General features: G+C 41.9%; 2 protein-coding genes across 2 annotated transcripts; one reads left to right on the top strand and one right to left on the bottom strand.

Annotated features, from left to right (window-relative positions):
- The first annotated feature begins 356 nt into the window (after positions 1 to 356).
- Positions 357 to 764, top strand: LOC121810587 (zinc finger protein KNUCKLES-like). The gene has a single exon (XM_042211348.1). The coding sequence runs from the start codon at positions 357 to 359 to the stop codon at positions 762 to 764; it is 408 nt and encodes a 135-aa protein (XP_042067282.1).
- Positions 765 to 11,940: 11,176 nt separating this feature from the next.
- Positions 11,941 to 12,762, bottom strand: LOC121810586 (cell surface glycoprotein 1-like). The gene has a single exon (XM_042211347.1). The coding sequence runs from the start codon at positions 12,760 to 12,762 to the stop codon at positions 11,941 to 11,943; it is 822 nt and encodes a 273-aa protein (XP_042067281.1).
- Positions 12,763 to 22,255: the final 9,493 nt, after the last annotated feature.

The raw sequence follows: 22,255 nt of genomic DNA, 5'->3' as shown, positions 1-22,255 counted from the left end.
TAGAGTTGATATAATCTACAATTTGGCTTCACTCCCGATTTATACATCGGGATAAGAAAAGTTGGTACCTTAATTAATAACTCCAAAAATCTCACGTGTATCGTCAAGAAATCCCTTAGCTTCACTCCATGCAGATTTGTTAGAATCTCAAATTATTCAAAAAAGAGAAAAAATAATGCTTACTGATTTTCAAATACAAGGGGTGATTAAAAAAAGAGTTGTTACATACATATTGTTATAATTAAGTTATAACCCTTTACCAAAATTTGCTATAAAAACCCTTTCACATGCCTTCCTCTCATCAACCTTTCTCTCTTTAAATTAATTTAGTTTTCTTATTTATGTGTAAAAAAAAGATGGTGAAGAAAGGGAAGGATGGTGATGAGGTGATGAAGCTAACAAAGGAGGCTAAGTCATGGGATTTCACTTGCACATTTTGCTTCAAGAGATTCCCTTCGGCTCAGGCGTTGGGCGGCCACCAAAACGCCCACCGCAACGAGCGTATGGAGGAGAAGAGGCTCTTCGTGAGGGATCCCATAACCTATCGAAAGCGTGCTTTCCTGCGATCCGTCAACTCATCAGCCAGTGAGCCCGAATACGCGAGCTCTAGCGATTCTTCACCGGCTATCAACAATGCAGATCAAAACCTTGTGGAGTACAACTTTTTGCCGGTCAATGAGGTCAAGAGTGTTGCTGAGGAAGACAAGGGGAATGAGAATGATCCATCAACTCGCCTCAATTTGGATTTAACTCTCAAGCTCTAGAGAGATATGTTGATGTTTGCTATGTAACGCCTCAAATTTTTGGGTATTACAAATAACATGAATTTGAATAAGTTTTAAAAATCTAATCTTTGAATTATAGTTAATAGTTACATAAATTAAATTTAGTTACTAAATATTTGCATAATCAGGTGAATAGTTACATAAATTAAATTAGGTGAATAGTTACATAAATTAAATTTAGTTACTAAATATTTGAGATTGAAACAATTAAAATTAATTAAAGAAAAGAATCCATATGAGATTAGAAGATTTGTTAAAGAATTAATTGAAAAGATAAAAAAAAGAAATAATAAAATAAACAAAAATCTATCCTATGTGGTTGGTGCCAATCTCACGTGAGGTACATAGAATTAGAAAAGCCTAAAAGAAAAAAAAATCTAAATCTTTAGTTTCACTTTGCAATTTTTTTCAAAAACCTTTATCATAAACATTTTTTTCTCTGTTTTCCTTCCCTCCCACCTCACATAAATCTCTCTCTCGAACTATCTCGGCAGGAACAACTGCGCCACCGTCGGCGGCGACCTCACTTCGTCGCCGACCTCACTTCTAGATTCTTCTCTCACTTGATATTTTTAACTCTCTCCGTCCATAACGGTAAAGTAAGAGAGATGAGAAAAAGTTGGCAAAATAAAAGAGATATGGAGAAAAAGTAGGTAAAGTAAAAGAGATATGAAGAAAAAACAAGTAAAGCATGAGAGAGGAGAGAAAAAGTGAGTAAAGTATGAATTTTTTTTCTATTTTTAGAAATGGGATTTTTTTGTAGACATCCAAAAATGATAAAATGAGACTACTTTTCATGGACGGAAAGAGTATATAGAAAAAGTTATGATCAAGTAGGAACGTTCTGAAAATGAGAACTAAGAACTGCATATTGAATCCAATGACTCACATACATAGAATTTCTAATTAGTTTCTTCCAAATATATAATTTATTACTCCCTCCGTCCCGGCTAAGATGACGTATTTCTTAGTCGGTACAGAATTTTATGATTTGTTGGTTATTGTGGTTAATTGAAGAGAGAAAGAGTGTGTATGTATTAAATGTTGAGAGAAAGAGAGATGAATATTTAATTCTAAAGAGATAAAAGTAGTTGATTGCATTAATTAGTGAGAGAAAGGTACCAAAAATAGAAATATGTCATCTTGTTTGAGACAAAATAAAAAGAAAGTCATCTTAAGTGAGACAGAGGGAATAATTAGTAACAAGAGTTTAGTTAGAGGAGAAAATATTACATGGTCTTGACATACCAAGTTGGCAATATGGTTTGGTGTGACCAACTAATTATTTTTTGATAAGTGTTATCAATAACCATGTGGAAGATTTCATCAACTTATTATGGAAGATTTCATCAATTTATTGGTCTTTATTTCTTTAATTTGAAATTTTTATGCATATTATTTTATTTCTTATTTTAATTTTTTTATATTATACTATTAAAAATTGAAATTAATTAATGTGAACTTTATTAGTATATTAATTAATTAATTACATTTTTAATATATTTTATAACATGTAAAAATAATTTAATAAAATTGAGCAAGAAAACAAAAAATTAATAGTGTAAGAACACTTACATTTGTTATGCAACAGAACAAATTTATATGCATCAAAAATTTCAATAACATATACAATAAAATGTTAAAGATGGAAGAAAACTTATTTTTGATGAATATTAATTAATTAATATTCCAAGAAAAGTAAATTGTAGTCATAACAAATTAATATACTAAATGATACTTTATTTTTTATTTTATAAAAAATCTATAGAAGTAGTGATAAAATGTGATAATTTAAAATTTTTTAGTATATTGATTAATTAATCTTATTTTTTAATAATATATAAAAATTTAAGGAAAAATATTAAAGGTGGGAGAAAACTTTAATTTTATTTTTACTGAAAAATAAATTTAAAATGCATCAAAATATTTAATTAAAGAAATAAAAGCATAAAAATGCTAAAAGTATTTTAGATGCATTTAGTTTCAATATTATATATAATTACACTTCTTAGCATATTTATAAATTAATTCTAATATTTAATATTTCAATAGTATACTATAAAAAATAAAAAATAAGAAAATAAAATTTATGTGCATCAAAATTTTCAATAAAAGAAATTGAGAACTTCTTATGTTTCTTTTTCCCTTCTTCTCTTTGTTGTATCGTTTTAGCACTGCTTATCACTCGCAATCTGACGGGCAGTCGGAGAGGACGATCCAAACACTTGAAGATATGTTGCGAGCCGTTGTCCTAGACCGAGAAGAAAGTTGGGAATTTGTTCTGCCATTGGTTGAATTCGCCTACAACAATAGCAATCAAGCGACGATCGACATGGTGCCGTATGAAGCCCTGTATGGTAGGAAGTGTCGGTCCCCACTCTACTGGGACGAGGTTGGTGAAAGAAAGATGTTAGGACCCGACGCTATCAAGGAGATGACCGAAATTGTGCATCAAATCCGTGCAAGGATCAAAGAAGCCCAGGATGGGCAGAAGTCGTATGCCGACGTGCGCCGAACGGAGATCAAATTCGGTGTTGGTGACAAAGTGTTCTTGAAAGTATCCCCGATGAGAGGAGTTGTGAGGTTTGGACTCAAGGGCAAATTGAAACCACGTTTGGTAGGGCCGTACGAGATAATTGATGAAGTAGGTCTTGTAGCGTATTGCCTGGCGTTACCTCCTAGTTTTGGGAATGTGCACAACATGTTCCATGTGTCGCAGTTGCGCAAGTACGTGTTTGATCCCAAACATGTGATTCATCAAGAAGAGGTTGTCCTGTCCCCGATATGAGCTACGAGGAGAGACCCGAAGCAATCTTAGATCGAAAGGTGCAAGAGTTACGAAACAAGTCCATAGCATCCGTGAAGGTGTTGTGGAAACACCATGGTCCCGAGGAAGCCACGTGGGAGTTAGAAGATAGGATGAAGGAAAAGTATCCCGAATTGTTTTTGTGAGACGACCAAATTTCAGGATGAAATTTCTGTTAAGAGGGGAAAGATGTAGCACCCCGAAATTTTTTGACTTTTGTTTTGTTAATGTGGATGTTGAATGGGAATTTCTTTTATGGAATTTGATTCTCTATGTGATTAAGTTAATGTTGTGAATTTTGTTGTTATGAGTTATGAGAAATAAGGTGAATTATTTTTCTCAATGTGCGAATTAAATTAAATGGGGTCATGCATATTTGTTCTAGCCATTTTATTGGAATTTTCGGCCCTCCTAATTATTTGAAATAGTATTTTCTTTCTGGGATTTAATTAATTTTTTTGGGATATTTATCCAAATTAAATCCAAATCAACTTGTCCCTACGTTATTCTACATGATTTTCGACCCTTGCCTCCTTCCTTGAAAATTTCAAAAATCTCCTATTGATTAGGAGAAGGAATTATTTTGTAGATTTAATTGGTACTTTGTTTTATTTCCTTCCTTGAATTTAAATCCAATTAAATCTTACCATACTTTTCTCTTAGCCTATTTAAATTAGGATTTAAATTATTTCCTTGTGGAAATAAGCTCCGCCAAATTTTCGACCCCTTTCTCCTTCTTTAAGGGAATTAATAGTTTGTTACTAATTTTGTGGGATCCCTTCTATTCCAATAAATATCAAATTAATTCCTATGCCTAATTCATGGGGGATTTGAATATTTTTCCTTTAATTCTCCCCCATATCACACGCCCCTCCCTTCTTTCCCTACTTGGAGATTTTTGAATTGTTTGTTACCTTATTTATGAGATACTCACTATCTTTTTACCTATTTTTGTGAGTATATTTCTCTCCAAGTAAATACCAAATAAATATCCTTGCTAATTAAATAGCATAAAATTCAAAAATCCCCCTCCCCCTTCAATACACGCCTAATTTTGTTTAATTGTGGGATTTATTCATTGACCTCGATTTTATTCTTCCACAATTTTAATTGTTTTATTTAAGTGTGGGATTAAACCTAGAATATAAATTTCAAAACCCTAACCATAGCCCCCATTTTCACACGCCCCCTCTCTCCCTCTCTTCCCACACGCCTCCCTCCCTCTCAACAAATCCGTCACCAATTCTTTGTTCTTGCTTCATTTTGGAGTTGGAGCCGTCCTTGCTAGTCGGGAGCCGTTCTTGCTAGTCGGCCGGTCTCGTGGGATCGGGAGTCGTCCTTGCTAGTCGGCCGGTCTCGTGGGCGAATAGTGTGGCCACACTTTCGTCGAACTGTGGAAAGATGATGTGATTGTTGGATTGTTGAGAAAGTGGGGAGATTGATTGTCTAGCCAGACTATGAAACTGTTTTTGTGATACTCGATGATATTTCTTATTTATATGTAAAACTCGAGTTCACTGTGGTATGGATGTCATAACTGTTATAAAATATTTTCGGCATGAGCCCACTGAGTATATCAAGTACTCAGCCCTGCATATGTTTTCTCTATGTGCAGGTTGAGCGGGAGGTTGCGGCGGATGCTGAGTCGAGCTTTAGGAATTCCCGGATCCGTTGTGTCTTCATACATGGGCGTCATCCTAAGACTCTCCTTTGATACTTATTTTCCGCTGCCTTGCTTGAAATTATTTTTCTAGAAGTCTTCCGCATTACTTGATACTGTTTTATGACATTAAGTACCTTGAGACACAAATCCGCTGCTTAACTTTTGCTAGATTAAAATATTATCTCTTGAAGCTTATTTGAGGTTCCTGTTAAATGTTGTCTTTTATTGTGTCCCCCAATTTCTTCCCCGCTTCTTAGTTCCTCCCCTAGTTACGATTTCCCCGTCTTTACTATCCTTAGTAAGGGCGGTCGTGACAGTCACCAACTATTTCCCCTTTCTCTTCCTTTCCGCAACTTCTCTTTTTGTGGCCGCCTAGACTGCAGCCTCTTCCCCCATGCTTTTGAGTTCCTCTCTATCCAGCCCCCTTTGTGTACGGAAGCTTCTCCTAATTGCCCTCTCATCTAGGGTTCCCCTGTCATCGTCTGACTTTTCTTCTTCCACGTTCACCACTTCTAGTGCCTTCCCTGCTGATTCTTCCCCAACTGACCCCAAAGTACCTTCTTCCTTTTCCCCCTGGTTCCATTTTTTTCTCGACTGTTTCCTTCCTCGGCGGACTCCACCCCCTCTTTGATCCATGCTTTTTGTTCCAGAATATCAGCAAATCTGGTGGTTCTTGACACAAGGGCGTGAGTCTGAGAGGTAGTTGGTGTACTGAGGGGTTGCATTGCTGGTTCCGTCAGGATTAGCTCTCTGGTCGGAAATCTGATGGGAATAGGGGTTGGCTGCTCTTCTTCCTCCTTAAATTTCTCATCCAATTCGGAGAAAACCTTACTCATCTTGTCGCTCAGGCTGAACTTTCCCCTTATGTCTTCAAGAATCTTCAAGTACGTACTGTCCACGGACGTCTCCGTTGGCTGAGATGTACCGGAAGTTGGTGATACCATTGACTGGAGAGTTGGCGGTGTCATGATTCCTGGGACTGGAGTCGACATAATCAACTGTGCTCGACATGAAAGGTGTGAAAGTTCATCTCGGGTACTGGCTAGCTCAGGCGTGCCATCTAATGACCACCCACACTCCTCGCCATCTCTATACATGTCATCTTCTTGGAACATATTTGCAGCGGAATATCACGAAGAGGATCGCGAAGTCAGTACCATCTCTAGAAATGTGCGATCCCCCTGAGCAGCTTAATGTGGATTTCTTCTTCAACAAGGGGCTGTTGTACACGAAAGACGGTGAAGTCTATTTCTACGAGGTCGGACAGACTGAGGCAGCCATTAAAGCGGAGGGGAGTTCAGTGACGGATCTGGCCACGCTGGAGTGGAAGAAGGAGTTGGAGGGAGTGCGGACCGATATACGGGATATCAAGACTGAGTTATCCACGTTGACTTCCACTGTTCTGGGGCTGAAAGAGTGAAAGAGCCAAGGTGTTGCAGGTGTCGCGTCAAGCAAAGGATGTATCCTACTGATCATGATAGAAAATCCCAGCTAATCCTGAACCTGGCTATCAATAATTCCTCAATCCCACAGAGATGAAAGCGCTTTGGTAATTGTGGTGATATTCTGGAAAGGTTGGTTAGCTACCACGCTTTGGGTTGAGATTCTAACTAGACTGGAAATTAATGTGGTATTCTACTGACTAGGAGGTGTGAGAGATGATTGATAAGCAACTGTGTACGTGAGAGTAGGGAACATTATGTTTCAGAAATTATGTGGGAGGTACGGGGTTGCTATAAAAGACGAAATGGCATATCAGAGAATAAGTGGTAGTTAGGTGACTAGGCTGACAGATCTGTAGGGTACCAGTAGAAAAGGTAGAGAAAAGTAAAGGACAAAAGCAAAAAGTAACTAAAAAGTAAAAGTGGTCCCAAATTTGGATGTAGACATTGTCTTCTCCACCAAGTATGAACACAAATCAAATAACTCAGATTCCATGAACGAGAAATTCAGGTTAACAAACTCCACAAGAACAGATCTACAATCTAAACTCCAAATCAAAAGATTAAACTAACGAAACTGAAATTACGCTTACTAGGTGACATGCAAGGTGGCAGAAATCACGTAAACTAGGCTTTTACACTTAACCATTTCAGATCTAAGATCTAACAGCTATCTAAACTCTTGAACTCAGATCTATTAATTCGGAAAAGAAAACATGCTTGCAATACTTGGAAATTACCGTAACAACTAGATCTAAGCTATCTAGGCAGAAAGAAACAGAATCAAACAAGAAACGATGCATAAAAACAACTTCATATCATAAACGTTTGGATCACAACCAAGACTTCAAAATAAGCAAATATAAAAAATGTAACCGATCCAACGTAAGAAAACAAAGTGCGATTAACTAAGAAAGCAATTAAAGATTGTTTTGCCACTACGGGCGATGAAATTGTTAACACTACGAAACACGCTGACTAAAACGAGATGATGTGGAACTCCGGCGAACTGATGAGCTTCAGGTGACCATGGCTGTGGCGAGGAATGAGAATATGAAGGATAATGCTGAGGGACCGATCTACCGAAGAGAGCTTTCTAACTAAGCGTAGAAGTGATGAACTAATTGATGATGATTCTCTCTCCAAGTGGCTTCCTTTTATAGGGAGGCCTCCCTTGATTTTTAGGGTAGACTCTCTTCATGAAATGACTCTTTTGCCCCTTGCTTGCGGCTGATCTTCCCAGCTATCCTTCTTCTCCATCTCGAGCCTTTTTGGCATGCATCCTGGTCAGTATTGCACCCTACTGACGCCCTTTTCACCTGAATTATCCGAACATTCCCATACGGGCTAGAACACTTTCCCTGCACACTTTAGCAACTATTTTGCAGATATATTCCAATTATTCACATTATACTGACCAGTAACCAAGGCCTAGAATACGACTTATCAATCTGCTCACACTTACCACATGCTTGTCCTCAAGCATCAAGAACAAACAAAAACCAATAAGTCGAATTCTAGCCTGGTTACACCCCTAACCGACTCTATCCTAACCTAGACTCTAAACTATGACGCAAAGAAAAACACATAAACAAGACAAACACACATAAAAGACAAAAGAAACACTTAAACACGTCAATCGGGCTATATTTTCAACCATCCCTCCCCTTTGGGTCAGGTGCAATCCAGCCTTAGTCAGTATATCCGCTCGTCAAGATCACCCAAACTCTTGGCCAAACACCAGATTCGCTCAGTCACCCATTCCTCACCGGGAATATTAGGACTGTATTCTCTCATAGCGCTGAACCACAGATGCTTTGGACTTAGATCTCACGTGCGGCTACCGAAGGTCTTTAAAGCTTGTAACGGGGCTATTGGCTTGTAGTGTTTGGGTTGGTTGTTCCTGAGGCTCTAGGCTAAAAAATCTCTAATTTATTTCGATGTGGGGAAACTGTGTGCGCTCAGGCTCTTGGCTGTCACCTCTGCTTGGCTGGACCTTTTCTGATGTTGCTTCCCAACTGGTCAGTAGCGTCTTGTGGCTTCGCCACCCTTGTTCCTTCTCAATCTTTTTGTGGTCAAGTATTTTCGACCATTTTTTTCACATTCTTCTTCTTTCCTTTTTGTGGCTTCGCCACCCTTATTCCTTCTTATATTTTTGGGACCTGGAATGACTTCCTGGTCGATTTTCTCCTTTCTTCTCCATTTCTCGCTCCAGTTGGTTTCTTTCTTGCATGTCCTTATGGCCAGTTGCCTCCTTGCCTTATGCCTTGCACGCACACAGTCCCAGTGGCTGATGGGTTATATCTGGGTATATATGACTCGAAAGTGAGGTTCTAAGGGGTTTTTTTTTGGGGGGGGGGATTTTCTACTGCCTTCAGTGTATGCTACACGCGGTCACTTTACCCTAGGCATCTTGTGGAAGCCACTCTTTTCTTTTCTGGATGAGTGGAAAGTGGTTCCACTTTAGGCTTTTAACTCACATTTAAGAGGGCTTTTGTGTTCGGCTCTAAGGATGGGTTTTTCACTCATACTTGCATCATCTACAGTGACTAGGAGATACTAAGGGGGGTGGTTTCCATTGTCCAGCATGTCTTATCTCCCTCAATTCCCCTCACCGTCAGTTTGAGGCAGTTGAGTTTTAAGCCCAATCAACACGTATATTAAAAAAAAAAACTTGACCTAGACAAACAAAAACACAGACCACACATATATACATGGCATACTGGCCATTGCATCCCCCCTCCCGCTTCACAAGTGTCTGCCCTCAGATAAGGCTGTGAAGTGGAAAAAGGTAATGGCCAGTATGGCTGACACACAAACATACCAAACAAGCAACACATGCTTCTACTAAAACCTTCTCACACATAGACTATATAATAGGCTAAGTGGGAGAATTTTAAAACCTAAACAGAACCCAACAAACACACGCACATATATACAAAAACTCCTCACACTTAGGCTGCGCAGTGGACTAAGTGTGAGCTAACATGCACCCAAAAATAAAAACACATAAACAGAAACACATGCACCAAAAATAGCAAACCCTTTACTTCTCACATACTACACCGATTATACTACCTAAAAAAACATAAAATACGAAATACGAAAAACTAAAGCTTAAAAATGAAAAGAAAAATTAACTTGTTAAGGGGGTGGTGGTCACATGTTCCTCCTACTCCTCCGTGGAGCAGGGCTTGGTGCAGGTGGCTCTGCCAGATCCTCTTCCTCGTTCCCGGATGGTTCTTCCTCAGATTCCGCTCGTTCTGATACCTTCTTCCTCTCGTTTTGCTACCTCTGTCCCCGGCACCCTGGGTTCATCATCCTGGCCTCCATGGCCATTTGGTCCAGCTCCTCGTACTAACTTTCCTTCCGCTAATTCCTTCAGAATCCCTTCCATCACATTTGTCAGGCGAGCTAACTCCGTCCTAGCTTGCCGATTCTCTTCCGCCAACTCTTCCACTGTCTTCTCTAATCTCCCCTGCCTCTGTTCTTGATCTTGTGTTTCCTGGCTTGCTGTAGTTCTCCCAGTCGGTATAGCTTCCTCACCCATCGCGTAAAAATGCGGTACTCCTTGCCTCATGTAAACAGCATTCGTTCGGACGAAGAATGGGGTATCAAACAACCCAGGGGGATCTACCATGTTTTGAGGGGATAAGCCTTCAGCCTCTGTGATGATGATGTTGTTTCTGATGAACACTCCCAAGATATGGCAGAGGGTGAGATTTCTCGCTGGATGGGTGGCAATTAGATGGCATTGGTAAGCAGTCCAAAAACCCAGATGTAACTTCCTTCCGCGCTTGGCGCACCAAAGAAGGTATAACTCTGTCATTGACGTTCGTACAGCGGAGTTCGACTGCCCCAGCAAATTGAAGTCCAAGTGGAGTTGTACTAGGCGTAGGATTGGGTTATTGAAATGGATGGAGCGAGAGAGAGTGGATGCAAACTTCCCAGCGGCCGGGTGAGTTAATTCCTCCCATGCCTCCTGGGGCTCGAAGTCTACGTGTCTACGGGGAATTTCCCATTCCCTGCTCTGACACTCCGATCCTATCGCCTCCTCCAGACTACACATCCCCAAATGTACTGTCCATTCAATCAGATTCATGCTTATCTCCCCTCCAAACAACCGAAACCTAATAAAAACCTCGTCCAAATCTGTGGTGACCCTAAATCTGAATGTAGTAAAGAACTCCTTTGCTAGCCTAACACTGATATTCGGGTTCCCATTCTCCAATAACCATTCGAATCCTAACGCATGCAAATAAGAGAGAAACTGCTGGCGGGCACCCAACTCATCTAAAGAAGGAATATGAAGTACCTTTCCGCTCTTCACTTGCTTACTCCCTTCATCATTGCTATCGAAAACCTTTTGTAGCTTCTTAGAGTCGAATAACTTCATCTCCTCCACCAGATCATCAGTAAGGTCCACTGTCCAGCGCCGGTACCTCAGTCTCTCTACCAGGGGATGTACTATCTCCCGATGATCGTGCGGGAGCTGTTGATCACTGTACTCCTCATTCTCCAAGGAAATGTCGCTGTCCGATTCTGACTCTTCACTGACAGCGTATTCGCTATCACTCTGTTCCCTCCGGTGTTCCTGGGCTCGCTGAACTGACTCAGTAATGACTATGCCAGTGTTCACTGTACGTGGCTTCTTGTTGCTGGGATTCTTCTTCATAGGGGCCTTCCCCTTCCGTTTTCTCTCTGCATGGTGTCTGTCCTCATCACTATCTCGCTCGTCTTCCGGTTCCTTCTCAGTGTGTGTTGAAGGATGGTCTGGGCAGAGGGTCGGGTCTCAGTACTGATACGAGTACCTTCAGTTCTCGGCTTGACGTTACTGGCTGGTGCAGATGTGAGGTCCGGCCCCTCAGCCATCTGCGTCGTCTCTTCGCCTTGGTCACTCGGCGTTTGGGAGACCGCTTCGGTTGCCACCATAGTATCCTCCAAATCAGTAGTGGGTAAGGATCCCTCCCTAGGTTTTGTGGGAGTGGTCCCTTCCTCTTCACTTAAAATCTCCACCGGATCTGCCGCCGTGTTTACCTTTGCTTTACTGGATGCCCACTTCCCTAAGCATCTTTGCGACACCCTCTTCGGCTTTGGCTGTTCTGCCCTAGGGTCGCCCTTCAACACCAACTTCCTCTTGACAGCTTTTGATTTTATCACTGGCGGTGCCACTGGTCCGGGTACCTCTGTTCTTTCTACTGTTTCCTCCTCCTCAATATGCACATCACTCTTCCCCACCTCTTTCTAGGGAGTTGTTGACTCTGTCCCTTCTTCTCCAGTCTGGCCTCCCACCACTTCGTCTACTGGCCGTTCGGCTAGGCCTTCTGAGTTGTTCTCTCCATCGTCTTTCTTACCCTCTTCTACTGCCCTTGATGCGAGGTCTAGGCCCTCAGCCATCGTGGCCGTACCATCTTCCGTCCAATTTACCTCATCCAGAAGAGCCTGAAATTCTTCATCAGTCATTAGGCCCTGCTTTCTGGCCGTCTCATTTAAATCTATCTCTTCCTTCGCCGTTTCTTGAGGAATGGGCTCCGCTGTTGGCGTTTTCTCTGGTTCATCGCCTCCCTTCTGGCTCTTTTCCTCATTTCTTCTTCTCGCATCCCTTTCCTCTAGTTCAGAGTCGTAATAGGCAGAGATGGGGTCAACATCCATTGAGTCACTTCGTTGGGGAGTTTGGGCGGATTCCGAGGGTTCGGTCGCCGAGGGAGGTTCCCTTTCTGGCGCAATTGTTGATGAAGTCGGAATGGTAGTGGGTGGTTGTGCTGTGGGTTGCACATTCGGTTCTGATGCAGGTACTGCTGGGGTTTCTCCGGTCATGCTCCAATTGCCCCCGATTCGGCTAAAACCGGCAAACTCATCCGCCCAATCTCGACTTGGGTCCTGCTGTCGAAGGAACTTCGTCATTACGTCCAAAGAAACCATCGTCGGAGCCTGATGAGTCGGCTCCGGTGGTTGCGGGTTCGTTGGCTGCTCTTCCATTGTCGGCTGCGATTCTGGGGTTTCTTCTCTACGGTTTGAAGTAGGTTTCTCGCTGGTGATTTTCTTCGCCCATTTCTTCTTTCCCATGGCTTAATTCGGTGAATTTCTGGTGGTAATGCGGGTGTTGGCTTTTGTGGAGAGAATGGTGGAAATTTCTGGAGAGAGGGATGGAGGTAAGGGTTTGTGAAGTGAAATGGGAGAGACAGTTTGATTATGAGGGTGGAAAAGGCATTTGAGGGTTTGTAACCGGCTACAGGCGGTTTCCAGGTCACGCCGATTCATATGGGAGACGGTTGAGAGCTCTACCCCCTGATTGGACGTCGTCTCTCTTTCTCTGCACACGCGCCTTCCGACTCACTGTCCCCCTGCAAAGCTGCAACCAACCCCCAAATTCAAACTTCGTCCCTTAATGATTTCCCCCTATATTTTACATCACCTATAGTTTTAGGCAAAGTAAACATACCTGGATAGGCTCTCTTGGGTGGTAGCTTTTCCTGCACAATTGCTAATGCTATCCCTTCCACCATGATCTTTCCCTCCTCATGGGCTTTCTCGGCTATGAACTCTTTAATGTATTTCCCGAGTGGGGTAGCTTCACGGCCTGGAGGAATGGTATGGTAACATCCAGCTTCCCGAAAATCGACATGTAATCCACTGGGTTCTCTTTCTTCCTTTTGGTCATGAAACGGTAAGGGAACGGTTTCTTTCCTTTCTCCTATTCAACCAGTCCTTCAACAGCCTTTCCGGAGTTTTCCTTGGGTATATTCTGGGCTGGAGTCTCCTTTGTCGGTCCCTTTTCCTTAGGCGAGTCCACCTTGGGCTGCATGCCTCCGATTTCACCGTTTCTCGCTGGTTCCTCATCCAAGAAAAATGGATCCTGTATTTGGGGTAGAGGTCTGCGTAGCTCCTCTTCCGAGACAACGTTTCTCAGCACCTTCGTCCCACTAGGTTCTCCACTGACTTCTTCGGTTGGGGTCATTCATAGGTTGTACCTGAAGGGGATGGCAGCGGAAGCGTGCGTTCAAAACGGATCACATGAATTTGATCTATTTAGCAGATTATTTAGACAAAATCTATTCGGGTAATTATCACATGTATCATGCTCATAACTTGAATTAAAACATGCTTTAGCACATAAAATCCCTAAAACATGTTTACTACGGAATTAGCCAATTTACCTTGTTGATTCAATCAAGAATCGATGATGGCTTGCTCCGTCTCCACGTGAAGATCTTCAATACAAGACCTCGGATCTTCTGACTGGTGTCCCGGACTATACGCTGATATTTGTGTGGGCAAATCTCACCAACGTACTAGGACTCGAATAATGGAAGACAGAACTCAGCTCACGGAGGAGGCACAAATTTCGAGCTCTCTCTTTAGAGGGGGACGAAATTTTTGATAATAAATTGTTATGTTTTCTGTCTCCTTTATTCTCCTATTTATATAAGTCACATATTGGGCCCAGTCAGGGATCTAAGGAAGAATTTGGAACATGCCTCACCCAATTAGCTTTTTACTAATTAAATTGAACCCACAATTTAATGTAAGCTTATATTGGAATATTACGAGCAGCCACTACAGAAGTAATATTGCACTGCCTTCCAAATCCGAAATTACAAGTGTTCCGGGTTTCCTTTAATTGCATTTGATTCATTTCCCGCGCTTAAGATGAAAACATCCATTAATTAATTAATGTCTGCTATAGACTTAATTAATTAACATATTTCGAATTCCAAGAGTGGACTTAGCAAGAAACTCTTATTTATTATTCATAGAGTAATCAAACTCCAACTAGCTAGGTTCCGAATAATAAAACCTCGTTTCGAGCTCCTCTTGTGGATGTTATCAAACGAGACTCTCATCGCGCACGTTTCAACATAATAGCAATCCTAGCACCTCTAGATAATGATCACCACTACCCAATATACCTGGATCGTTGGGTTACGAAAATTCCGCACCTTTGGTAAGTCAAAGTAGTGGATCCTCAATATCGTATGCTCAATGCTAACGTACATTGATTAAGAAATTAATTTTCAAGACCTCGTCTTTCAGTAGATAGCATAAAGACTCGTCTTGCTGTTAGATCCATTCAGTGCTATACCACACCAACGTCATCTTATTTCAATAAGGTTTAGAAATAATCGGACTGACATTGCAACCTTTCACGATAGGTAGTCTAGGCCTATCTAGGTTGTGAAATTCTTATTTTTCGTTGTTTAGAACTGACCGTGTTACCTTAAATTGGACGACGCCCACAACTGGTCTACTAAAACAAAGACTTAGACTTTGTTACGTTTGCTCATACATTTAAATATGTAATAAACAACCATTAAATGTAAAACATAACAACATTATGACAAAAATAATCTGTTGCATTTATTGGAAAATAACTATTAGAGTTTTACAGTATCCAATCACTCGAAAGGTGATTTCTAGTATACAAAACCCTAACAGTATCGGACAGTAATGTGACCTTGCTCACGTTTGCCTTTTTAGGTACATGGACTGTAGATGGGAGTTTCCCGGAATTCCCTTTCATTTCACCCATCGAACTGGCCAGCCGGGCCAACTGCCTATTCATCATATCAATATTCACCTTATGTTCCTTCTGGGCACTCTGCATCCCCTGCACCACTTCATTGTTGGATTGCAATTCACCCTTGATACTCTGCTGTGAAGCGAGCAGTTCTCCCATCATGTCCTCCATAGATCGTCTTGACCTGTTAGGATATTGGGACTGATTTGGCCCTTGGTGCTGGTTATACTGGGGGTTCTGGTTGGGCTGGAAATTTTGGAAGTTTTGTTGGTTCTGGTTAGGTGGGTAATGGTTATACTGGCCAGGAGGGTTGTACTGGTCTTGGTGATATTGATTTTGGTTTTGGTTTTGATACTGGGCCTGGTTTTGGAACTGGTTCTGGTTCTGCTGATGTTGGGAACCTTGATTAGACTAATTTGGGTAATTTTGGAAGTTTCTCTGGTGGGGTGGTACATAGACAGGATTTGGGTTCTGGTTTTGTGGGGGGTTGGTTTTGAGGCTGTTGACTGTGGGGTTGTTGGTTCCTTCCTGACCAGTTGAACTGGTTGTTGGGATTTTCTGGGCCATGGTTGAAATTTTTGTTTGGGTGAGGGTGGTATTGATTCTGACCTGGACCTTGGTTTTGATTTTGGTTCCCATCTCCCCATCGAAAATTCGGATGGTCCCTCCATGGTGTGTCTCGTTGACTCCCCTGGATCCAATGCCCACTATAATTGTAGTACCCGACAGCATTGACTTGCTCCATATTCTCGAAGTTATTAGGCTGATCATAGCTCGGTCCTTGGTTTCCCTGTTCCGCACCCTTGTAGTTCCTAGCTGGGGAAGTTGGTGGTGTGTTCTTCTCGATCGCACTCAAGAGTGTCTTCTTCAATTCGTCTATCTTCAAATCCATCTTCTGCTCTATCTTATGCTCCTGGTCAGTAGACAAGGCACTCGCAATCCTTTCTCTGCTGTAACCATCTCTTGAATTGTCGTACTCCTTCTTTGCGCTCAAGAGTTTCCCTGGGACCCTCTTAGCTTCACTGACCCTTAATTGCGTGAAACTTCCTCCTGACGAGGAGTTTGCCAGATCCTTTGTCGCCTTGTTCATCCCCTCATAAAAGGTGTGATGTATTTCTATATCCGCCATACGATGGTTCGGACATGCATCCAAAAGGCTTATATACTTTGCACAATAATCACTCAAGGGTTCATCGTAACCTTGCTTCACACTGGTTATCTCTCTCTTTAGCGCACTCGTCGTAGATGACGGAGAAAATTCGCCTAAAAAGGCTAAATTGAAATCTGCCCAACTCTCAACGGAATTGGGGGGCAATCGCATGAACCAGGTGTTAGCCTCCCCTTTTAGAACGAACGGCAAAGCCTTCAATCTGTAGTCATCCTCTGTCGCCCCTGTTGGCCTGTGCCCTAGAAATCTTACAGAACTCATGAAGGAATTCATAGGGGCCTTCATAGCTTTTCCCGCAGTACGTGGGCAGAATTGCAATAACATGGGGCTTCACATCACAAGCTGTCTGCCCCAGGGTGACTACTATAGCTTGCGGTGGTTCTCCTTCGGTATACGCGTTCAGCGTCCCGATCTCTGGATCAGGATCATCATCTCCTTGGGCAGCCATTCTCCTTGGGTTACCCTCCAACTGTAGTACTTGTTCTGGTATTCCTCCCTCTATGGTGTCTTGCTCTTCGTACTACTCGTACCTAGGTCAGACAGGGCTGTCGACAGGCCAGAACGAATGGTCACAAGTATAGTTCCTCGCTGGAGTATCTTCGGTCTCCAATGGTCAGGAGCCGAACTGCATCTCATAAACTGAAAGAAAAAAAAAGAAAAAAAATTATGAACAATATATACGCCAAAGTATTACACACAATAACAGTTAATAACGCCATTCATCCCCGACAACGACGCCATTTGAAAGAGCCAAGGTGTTGCAGGTGTCGCGTCAAGCAAAGGATGTATCCTACTGATCAGGATAGAAAATCTCAGCTAATCCTGAACCTGGCTATCAATAATTCCTCAACCTACTTTTACTGACTAGTATAGTGGATGTAAGGGTCGAATCCCACAGAGATGAGAGCGCTTTGGTAATTGTGGTGATATTCTGGAAAGGTTGGTTAGCTACCACGCTTTGGGTTGAGATTCTAACTAGACTGGAAATTAATGTGGTATTCTACTGACTAGGAGGTGTGAGAGATGATTGATAAGCAACTGTGTACGCGAGAGTAGGGAACATTATGTTTCAGAAATTATGTGGGAGGTACGGGGTTACTATAAAAGGCGAAACGACATATCAGAGAATAAGTGGTAGTTAGGTGACTAGGCTGACAGATCTGTAGGGTACCAGCAGAAAAGGTAGAGAAAAGAAAAGGACAAAAGCAAAAAATAACTAAAGAGTAAAAGTGGTCCCAAATTTAGATGTAGACATTGTCTTCTCCAACAAGTATGAACACAAATCAAACAACTCAGATTCCATGAACGAGAAATTCAGGTTAACAAACTCCACAAGAACAGATCTACAATCTAAACTCCAAATCAAAAGATTAAATTAACGAAACTGAAATTACGCTTACTAGGTGACATACAAGGTGACAGATATCACGTAAACTAGGCTTTCATACTTAACCATTTCAGATCTAAGATCTAACAGCTATCTAAACTCATGAACTCAGATCTATCAATTCGGAAAGGAAAACATGCTTGCAATACTAGAAAATTACCGTAACAACTAGATCTATGCTATCCAGGCAGAAAGAAACAGAATCAAACAAGAAACGATGCATAAAAACAACTTCATATCATAAACGTTTGGATCACAACCAAGACATCAAAATAAGCAAATATAAAAAATGTAACCGATCCAATGTAAGAAAACATAGTGCAATTAACTAAGAAAGCAATTAAAGATTGTTTTGCCACTCCGGGCGACGAAACTGTTAACACTACGAAACACGCTGACTGGAACGAGAAGATGTGGAACTTCGGCGAACTGATGAGCTTCAGGTGGCCATGGCTGTGGCGAGGAACGAGAATATGAAGGATAATACTGAGGGACCGATCTACCGAAGAGAGGTTTCTAACTAAGCGTAGAAGTGATGAACTAATTGATGATGATTCTCTCTCCAAGTGGCTTCCTTTTATAGGGAGGCCTCCCTTTATTTTTAGGGTAGACCTCTTCATGAAATGACTCTTTTGCCCCTTGCTTGCGGCTGATCTTGCCAGTTATCCTTCTTCTCCATCTCGAGTCTTTTTGGCATGCATCCTGGTCAGTATTGCACCCTACTGACGCCCTTTTCACCAGAATTATCCGAACATTCCCATACTGGCTAGAACACTTTCCCTGCACACTTTAGCAACTGTTTTGCAGATATATTCAAATTATGTACATTATACTGACCAGTAACCAAGGCCTAGAATACGACTTATCAAACTGCTCACACTTACCACATGCTTGTCCTCAGGCGTGAAGAACAAACAAAAAGCAATAAGTCGAATTCTAGCCTGGTTACACCCCTGACCGACTCTATTCTAACCTAGACTCTAAACTATGACACAAAGAAAAACACATAAATAAGACAAACACACATAAAAGACAAAAGAAACACTTAAATACGTCAATCGGGCTATATTTTCAACTATCCCTCCCCTTTGGGTCAGGTGCAATCCAGCCTTAGATAACCTTGAACTTCCGCCGCCCCCCTTTTCCTTCCAGTCAGTATACCCGCTCGTCAAGATCACCGAAACTCTCGGCCAAACACCAGATTCGCTCAGTCACCCATTCTTCACCGGGAATATTAGGACTATATTCTCTCATAGCGCTGAACCACAGATGCTTTGGACTTAGATCTCACGTGCGGCTACCGAAGGTCTATAAAGCTTGTAATTGGCTTGTAGTGTTTGGGTTAGTTGTTCCTGAGGCTCTGGGCTCAAAAATCTCTAATTTATTTCGATGTGGGGAAACTGTGTGCGCTCAGGCTCTTGGCTGTCACCTCTGCTTGGCTGGACCTTTTCTGATGTTGCTTCCCAACTGGTCAGTAGCGTCGTGTGGCTTCGTCACCCTTGTTCCTTCTCAATCTTTTTGTGGTCAAGTATTTTCGACCATTTTCATCACATTCTTTTTCTTTCCTTTTTGTGGCTTCGCCACCCTTATTTCCTTCTTATTTTTTGGGACCTAGAATGACTTCCTGGTCGATTTTCTCCTTGCTTCTCCATTTCTCGCTCCAGTTGGTTTCTTTCTTGCATGTCCTTATGGCCAGTTGCCTCCTTGCCTTATGCCTTGCACACACACAGTCCCAGTGGCTGATGGGTTATATCTGGGTATATATGACTCGAAAGTGAGGTTCTAAGAGGTTTTTTTTTTGGGGGGGGTTTCCTACTGCCTTCAGTGTATGCTACACGCGGTCACTTTACCCTAGGCATCTTGTGGCAGCCACTCTTTTCTTTTCTGGATGAGTGGAAAGTGGTTCCACTTTAGGCTTTTAACTCACATTTAAGAGGGCTTTTGTGTTCGGCTCTAAGGATGGATTTTTCACTCATACTTGCATCATCTACAGTGACTAAGAGATACTAAGGGGGGTGGTTTCCATTGTCCAGCATGTCTTATCTCCCTCAATTCCCCTCACAGTCAGTTTGAGGCAGTTGAGTTTTAAGCCCAATCAACACGTATATAAAAAAAACTAGACCTAGACAAACAAAAACACAGACCACACATATATACATGGCATACTGGCCATTGCATCCCCCCTCCCGCTTCACAAGTGTCTGCCCTCAGATGAGGCTGTGAAGTGGAAAAAGGTAATGGCCAGTATGGCTGACACACAAACATACCAAAAAGCAACACATGCTTCTACTAAAAACTTCTCACACTTAGATTATATAATAGACTAAGTGGGAGAATTTTAAAACCTAAACACAACCCAACAAACACACACACATATATACAAAAACTCCTCACACTTAGGCTACGCAGTGGACTAAGTGTGAGCTAGGCTGTTATGTATATATGTCTTGTTTGTGTTCTACCTCCTTACACTTAGAACAATTCTTGGTCTAAGTGTGAGGAGTTTGTGTTTACTGATTTGTTGTCGCCACTAACTGCTCTGTTTTCCACCTCATTGGGATTGCTTGGGGACAAGCATGAATGATGTGGGAGGGGGGGAGAGCAGTCAGTATCAAGCATGTACATACTATGTTAGGTCTAAGAGTTAGTAGAAGTTTTTTTTCGGTTCTGTGTTTGCGTCTGCATAACTGGTATAATAAATAGCAAAAGCCCCTTAGGGAGAGTAATTGAAGAGAGAATGCATGCCAATTTGTGAATCTTTTTGCCTTAATAAATCAAAGTCAGTTGGATGAAGTGAGAACGATAGAAAATGCCTTAATTTGAAACTAACTGTGAAGCCCTCTTAAAAGTGAGTTATAAGCCTATAGTAGTATAACACTTTCTACTAAACACATTAAAAATAATAGAGTGGCCGTCATTGATGCTAAGGGAAAAGTGACACAGATAGTAAGGACTAAAGGCAATAGGGATAACCATTTTGAGCTTAATTCTTTCGAATTTGCTGAACCTGCCTCATTAGAAAGGCACCCCCTAGCGAACACTTTGGGCTTGTACTAAACTTTATCCATTTTCTTTGGAACCTCTAAGCCTTCATGCCATGTGAACAAGGGGGCAGGGATAGAATAGCTCGATGGTAGGGGTAAAAGATAGATTGAGAAACAAGGGAAAAATGAGAAAAAAAGTTAGGAAAAAAATAATAAACGGGCAAGGAAAGTTGTAATTTAACCCGAGAAAAAGTGGTTAGAATATGGGCAGACAAAAAATATATATACATGTCATCAGGCCCAGAAAAAAAAAGAAGTTAGAAAAGAAAATGGGCAGGAACAGTTGTAACCTGACCTAAGAAAAAATACTGAAAAAAAGGGGCAGAAAAAAAGTTATATGTCCCAGTGAAAATAAAGTAGGGAAAATAAGGCCAATTAGCTCGGGAACATCTCCAAAATGTTTAAAAAGATAAAATCATATGCGGGAGGTTGTTACCAAGATTTGCTTCTAAGTTCATATGTCCACATCATGTTTTACCTGTACTTCTCGAACTTAGAACCTTAGGATTCTCATCGATGCTACGGTGCGTAAGTGCAAAGGGAAGTAACCGGCGAAACCCACGGTTAAGAAACCAAAGAACGCCTTGAAAATGAGCGAACCCACCTCAGAACCAATTAAGGTGCCTTTCGCTCAGGTGGCCGAGGTAGATGCAGAGGACAACAATGTAGATGACGAGGAAGACCACACTGAAGAACCCATCTACACGTAACAACAGAGGTGGTGGTCACAAAGAAGCTCTTGGAGGAAATGGCCCATTTCTGCGACCCCAAAAAGGCGCGGACTTATGCTAAGCGAGGAGCGAAGGGGAAGCTGGCTAAGTCCGGAAAATGCTACATTCGGAATCCCTCTAAGATATCGAGTCAGCGGAAGAGTTCCTCTCCTACATCAGCGCCATCGGGTTTGAATGGCTGTTGAATCACAGTGTAACGGAGGTTCCGGTTGCACTGGCTAAGGAATTCTTCACATCATTCAAGTTCAAGTCCACCGCGGACACCGAAGCTGACTCGATATCTTTCCGCTTGTTTAATGCAGAGACGACGATGAGCATTCGAGAGTGGTCCATGAGATTAGGATTGCTGACTATGGAGGAGGACATCAGCTGGGGTTGAGATGAAAGACAAATTGGCCCCCCTAGGAAAACTCTGGGGTTTGACACGCAGCAGGCTTGGGAGCTCATCACGCACAAACGTGGAGTGCGTTTCAAAACCAGTATATCACGGGGAGTCCACACCACCAACCACCTACTCCGTTTCACCCAGATTTTCATCGGCTATAATTTGATGGGGCAGGTCAGCTCCACCCTAACAACACCTGAGCTTTATTGCACCTGGTGTATGTTGAAAGGTGTGAAAGTCCATCTCGGGTACTGGCTAGCTCAGGCGTGCCATCTGATGACCACCCACACTACTCGCCATCTCTATACATGCCATCTTCTTGGAGC

Source organism: Salvia splendens, chromosome 7 (assembly GCF_004379255.2).
Source record: "Salvia splendens isolate huo1 chromosome 7, SspV2, whole genome shotgun sequence".
NCBI lineage: Eukaryota > Viridiplantae > Streptophyta > Magnoliopsida > Lamiales > Lamiaceae > Salvia > Salvia splendens.
The sequence above is the reverse complement of the archived record's forward strand: the minus strand, read 5'-3'. Positions and strand labels throughout refer to the sequence as shown.